The sequence below is a fragment of the Crocodylus porosus genome, unplaced genomic scaffold (assembly GCF_001723895.1).
Source record: "Crocodylus porosus isolate Cpor-Errol unplaced genomic scaffold, CroPor_comp1, whole genome shotgun sequence".
NCBI classification, from domain to species: Eukaryota; Metazoa; Chordata; order Crocodylia; family Crocodylidae; genus Crocodylus; species Crocodylus porosus.
This window is the reverse complement of record NW_017728924.1, coordinates 10,046,662-10,052,838: the sequence shown is the minus strand read 5'-3', so window position 1 is coordinate 10,052,838 and position 6,177 is coordinate 10,046,662. Positions and strand designations below refer to the sequence as shown.

The following is a 6,177-nucleotide window of genomic DNA, read 5'->3' as shown; positions in this document are numbered from 1 at the left end:
TCTGCCTGGCTGCTGCGACTGCTCAGCATAGGCGGGCTTTCTGAAGCAGGGGCAGGCCAGGGTCAGGCCTGTGCGCATGGGCTCTGGCTGGCCCACTCCAACCAGGTAGAGTTTGGAGTGGGTACAAGGCGGGCTGAGGCTGTGCACTATTGGCAGTGGCAGGGAGGAGCTGAAGGGTGTTCGGGCTCCAGGATGTTGCAGGGGAGGTGGGGTTAGGGTTAAGGTTAGGGTTAGGATTAGGTGCTGACTGGCCAGCGGCAGCTCCCCAGAACTGCTAATGTGGCCCTCCCCAGAACTGCTTTTGTGCTCCTGTCTGTGTTTTATATTTTGCTAACCCTGTTTTTTTGTCAATGATTGTAAGTGTCTAACCTTTGAATCCTGCCCCCTTGGGGTGTTGTAGTGTCCCTTATACACCCTGGTTTATACTGGTTATGTTCCCAGTTTATACTGGTTATGTATCTCCTATGTGGACCCAAATAATGCCCCTACTTTAGGGGTTTTCATCTGTGCATTCAGGAAGGTCACTTGATCAGGATGGCAAGCTACACAACAAAGGCTCTGGGCAACAAGACTTCTATTCTATTAAAAATAAGTAAGTAAATGGACAAAGACAGACCAAGCCAAACTCAGTCTATTGATTTGAAAACAATTTTGAGCCTCTAAGGTAATAAATGTATCAGTAAATAAATTAAGAACTTCATCACTAAGGCAACCAGGATGGGGACTATATAAGTACTAAATAACGGCGCAGTAACCAATACGCCGTAGCATCTCATGTAGACATGTCCAGTGATAACGGAAATGTTGCTGTTCATACTATACTTGAATTAGTTTATAGGGGACTTTGGTCAGTCTGTTATGGACTAGAAAAAAGTCCTGTTAGAAGGATCTTCAATAGTGTTGCTTTCTGTATCTAAAAGCATGGGGAATGAAACAGGGTGGATGTCTGGGCATGTATAAATATGGGATTACATTCCATTTGCACAATCCAGTTCCTTTTACATGACAGATGCAGCCTCATTTTATTCAAAGACAACAAATCCAGCCCTTTTGCCAGAAGGGTCCATGCTTGTAACTTCTGGAAACAGAAGCAAGTACAAAAGCACAGCCACCAAGAATGATCTCATCTTTTTGGCAAACGAATGCAATCTTTTTAAGCACTGGTTTGTAGCATTTAATCAGTGGATTGTAAGAGGTAGATTCCAATGTGATTTACAGAAATAGCCAATACATCATTTGGAAGACACTTAGGCCTTCCCAGAAGTTATAAGATGCAATATAAGCAACTCTTGGTTTCTTTGTTTTCTAATCAGTTTATTAGCACTACAACAGAGACTGGGCTTTGCTGTCCTGACCTTAGCAAAAGGAGTTTTAAAGGCAGTGGTTGCAATGACCAGGGGACCAGGCATTTTCTCTTAAAATGTGCCATAGTCTAATCGAGATGCACAATGAAGCCTGCAAATTGCCATCGATCCAGCTAAAAATACTTATTTTGGGAAATAATTGGCAGTGTGTCATCTCCATCACTGGGGATCCATCTCCCTATTACAGCTTGTCATGTATGGGCACTAGCTACAACAGAGCTAGCCAATCATCTTCCTTCACTTTTTGCCAGGAAATTTCAGGTCCCAAGCTATTTTATACTGATTACAAGAACTTGGTTGTTAAACCTACCCAATCCATCAAAGGATAGGCCCTGCTTGTTCTCTCCACTGTGATACCTGTTCACTGCCTGAATGATTAACTGAGAATGTTACAAAGATTTATTTGCCTAGCTGAGAGTGCAAAAGCAGCATTTCTTGGTTATGTTTCCAGACTTCTGGAATATACTTAAGGACCTAAGAGGGACTTTTGCAATGCTTCAGCCTCTATAAGAAATGGTGCTTTGCTACATAAGCTTTCCCCTATTACTTCTACAGGCAGTCTTTGGAAAGAGGCAGAGATGGAAGGGGACCAGCATAATTCATTATATGTAGATGAAATAAAAAGATTAGGAGTATAAGCAGAGGAAGAGCTGGGTTAGTAGCTAAAGTTGTACCACACATTTTTGACAATTATTCCTGAAAGCCAACAATCAGGATGTAGGTGCATGCTGCCTTGTTCTGCCATCTTTAACTTGGTGGGAACAGCCATCTAAGAAAACAAACAGCAAAGAAGTCTCCTTCACAAGCGCACAGATGGTATAGTGTGCTCTGTGCTGGCCTTGCTTTCAGCAGAAGCACTGTTAGCACCGTGTTGAGAAGACAGCTACCAGAGGGAGCTTTTGGGCCAAATGCCAGCTGACAAAGGCTTGAACAAAGAAACTATCTCCTGTTGCTTGATTACTCCTGTAAGAGTAAGTATCAAAGAACCAGATTCCATCATCAGTTTCTTCTTCTGGGGAAATGACCTACAGAGCTCTGCACTTGGGCAAACTGCTTACATCAAAATATAGAAGCAGAATACTGTATCTTACTAGACACTGCTGGAAGTGTTTTTACATCATAATATTCCCCATTTAAATGTATTGACAACATTTTCTGGACTTTTCCCTTCTGATAGTCTCATACTGCATGTTGCAAAACTGTCTGTTGAAATTACTGACGTTTCTATTTTACAAGTAACTGGTGGTTTACAAAGTCTAGGCAAATACACAGCTCATAATGAACATACCTGTAAACTGGTATGCTGCATATCTACAAGATTTGGAAGCTAAAAGGACCCACCGAGTATGTCCCAGTATTCCCTGCCATTTTATGTTTTGGTTATAAGTCCTCACCTCTTCCAAAAAGTATCAGTGCAAGAATTTGAATTGGCATATGAATAACATTTTAATTATCCATAGATGGCATATTAAGGCATCATTTAAACAGTACCAATCCCATGACAAATCATTCAAACTAAGTACACAGGAATCCTGGCCTCAGTTGTACCTTCTGGAACAAGCTATATACCACTACATGAGGCTTAATCCAAACCCTTCGAAGCTAACAAGGTATCTTTCTACTGACTTCAGCAGGTTTGTGATCTGACCTGGAAGCTATAATCCCGGTCACCCCTTTTGAAGATATGGACTGATGTGAACAACCTAACAGGGCAAGATTAAGACTTAACCTGAGAACCCTAAAAGTAAGCAGCAGAAGCCCATGAGAAACTATCTGCAGCCATGATCTTTGCAGGATATTTATCAAGGAGACAGAAAAGACCTCTCCCATTTGTGTTTTGTATACCATGACAGCTGGGATGTTGGGGCACACTTGGAATGGGATGAGTTGGGATATGATAGGGTTGTGATTCCAAGGCCTAAATTGCCCATAGGAAGAAAAACCACGTTGTACATTTCTGCTACCTGCTCACCTTCACAAAAAGTACAATATGGTCTACTGCATCATACAAATGTCTGAGAAGGAGCTGCAGCAGGATTCTGTCCCTCCTGACCCATTCTAAATGGGAACAGTCCCTCGCTTTGCTATGTCAGGTTCTGAGACAACTCCAAGGCCATGTAAATTCCTGCTTGAAAACTTTCCCTAGTTCTCCCTGCCCTTAAGAAAAGTTGATGAAGTCCAACTCTCTTGTCATCCTTAAGGTGACTTCCAAGGTCTCCTTTTCTGAGATGAGAAAAGCTTTTCCATTCTTGCTGTCCACAGGGTAAGGGAGGTGCAGTAGCAGCTTCCTAGAAAACAGGACACATGGTATTTTTATATTAAGAAAGTAATAAAAAAGGAAATGCAAGTGACTTGGTTAATCCAGAAGCCAGAGTTTGGTAGTCTACTTAAAGTTATGGTGATACTTTCAGGAGATTGTGGGGTTTCTTGAACAACTCATGCTCAACTCGGAAGAATGTGGAATACTTCCGACACTGGTTCTCTCTCCACATGCACTTGGTTTTGTGCTGTGACAAATAGTTCCAGGGTTCCATACACATGCACGAATGCTGTTAGCTGTGTTCTGTGACAAATACTTCCAGGGCACCTATATACATTGAAGCCTGCCCCAATATGCTGGAAATCCAGTCTTGATTAATTATTGTATTCAAGTCTGCTGGAGCACAGAAATTGACATGCTCCAGCAGGGGTGCATGTGCACCCCCTGAGTGCCGGTGCACCCCCTGCCAGGTCATGCTCCCTGTTTAGCCGGCGGGCAGGGGGGCAGGCAGGAGCACCAGTGCCCCCCCTGCAAGCACCGGTCGGGGAGCAGGGCAGCCAGGAAAAGTGGCTGTGGGACTTCCAGAAGCAGCGTGGCCGCTTTCCTGGTGAGTGAGATCGCCACCCCCCAGCTAGCAGGATCAGTCACCAGGGGACACCCCCCAGGTCAGCAGGATTGGCCACCAGGGTAGCCCCCCTGCCCAACTGGTGACAGGGGGGACACATGTCCCCCAGGACTCAAGAGGCATCGGACACCCATGTGCTCTGGCAGCCTTCTGTGTCACATGTATCAGCATTACCACGGGTCTCTGTGCTGAAAATGGTGGTGGTGTACTTTGAAATAAAAAATTTTTGATATACTTTAGTTCAAAGCATCCTGCCACCATTTTTTCAGCATGGGGGCATGCAGTGATGCTGATACATGTGATGCATGGGTGCTTTTAATCAGCATGGCTTGCTAATTAAAGTGCCCAGAGCCGTGTTCTACAGCACGTGTAAAAGTGCCCCCGGTAATGGATTGTGGGGCCCCCTCCACAGCTCTTGCTGCTGCAGAGTTGTGCATTTTAAAATCAGAGTAACAAGACACACTTATGGTGTCACAATGGTGAAAATCTGAAATATGGTCTCAACATGTGTCTTCAGAGAATGTAGCACAGGAAGAGGTAACTTATCTTCTCCAGTAAAGGAGAAGGAATGGGAGCAGTCTGATTAAAGGCTTGGCCAGTCCATTGACAATAAAGGAGGATGCGTCTAGCCAAGGAGTACTCCACTTACTGTAAAGTCCCTGGATGCCACAGAGCAGCACAGCCTCCAAGCTGCTTTCAACTAAACTGGGTAACAAGCAGGAGGAACTTACCCTCCTGCTAGCCAACACCAACCCAGACATAGTGGGGCTCACTGAAACGTGGTGAGACCCAATGCACGACTGGGCAGTAAATATCAAGGGCTATAGGCTGTAAAGGAGAGACAGGACAGGGAGGAAAGGTGGTGCTGTGGTGCTCTACATTAGGGAGGAATACACATCCTCATCAAGTAGCACAGAGTCAGAGGAAGTGCTCTGGGTTAGAATACAAGGCAATCGAGGGGCAAGAGACTTAATGGCGGGGGTCTACTACAGACCACTCAACCAAGGGGAAGAGCTAGACTGGGAATTCTTAAGTCAGCTCACGAAGATAGTTAGGTCAAAGGATGTGGTCATCATGGGTGACCTGAACTTTCCAGACATCTGCTGGGAAGAAGAGTCAGCCAGGTCTGACCGCTCATGTAGGTTCCTAGCCAAAATGCAGGACCTCCACCTAACCCAGGAGGTGCACAGCCCCACCAGGGGAGATGCTGGTGCTGGCCACGACCTGGTGAGGGGACTGCGGGTGCTCAACCACCTGGGCGACAGCGATCATCGCCTGCTGGAATTCACCATCCAGCGCAAGGTGGCAGAGGCCTTCAGCAAGGCAGTGGCCCTAGATTTCAGCAGGGCGGACTTCAGTGAGCTAAGGAGAATAGTCAGGGAAGCACTGAGGTCCCGGAGGGGAGGGGAGCCAGGTGTACAAGAAGAGCAGTCACTCCTTAAGGAGACAATCCTCCAAGCCCAAAGGGAAGCAATCCCAACACGGATCAAAGGGAGCAGGAGGGCACAAAAGCCCCCATTGCTCACCAGAAACATCTGGGAATGTCTCCTAGCTAAAAGGAAGGCGCACACCCAATGAAAGGGAGGGGCCATCACCAGGAAGGACTATACTGCGGTTGCTTGGGGCTGCAGGGGGGCAGTAAGGAAGGCCAAGGTGGAGATGGAACTGGGACTAGCTACCTGGATCAAGGACAACAAGAAGTCCTTTTTTAAATACATAGGGGGCAAAAAGAAGGTACCAGGTAACATGGGTCCCCTGGAAGACACGCTAGGAAATTTGGTCGTCACACCAGATGACAAAGCTAACCTATTTAATGACTTCTTTGCCTCCATTTTCCTGAGCAGGGACTGGATCAGCCCCCCCACTGATCCCCCTCAGGCCCCAGGGGAGGCACACCTAGGCCAAGGGTCAGGGAGGATCTAGTCAGG

The 6,177-nt window shown here is 46.2% G+C and overlaps 1 protein-coding gene across 1 annotated transcript in view; it reads right to left on the bottom strand.

The window, feature by feature from the left end:
• Positions 1-2,147: 2,147 nt before the first annotated feature.
• The window catches only part of PIH1D3 (PIH1 domain containing 3), a 29,821-nt gene continuing 25,791 nt past the window's right edge, over positions 2,148-6,177 (bottom strand). Inside the window, exon 6 of the mRNA XM_019540305.1 lies at positions 2,148-3,652. Within this exon, the coding sequence (XP_019395850.1) occupies positions 3,523-3,652 (130 nt within the window). The 3' untranslated portion in view covers positions 2,148-3,522. The remainder of the gene's footprint in view (positions 3,653-6,177) is intronic.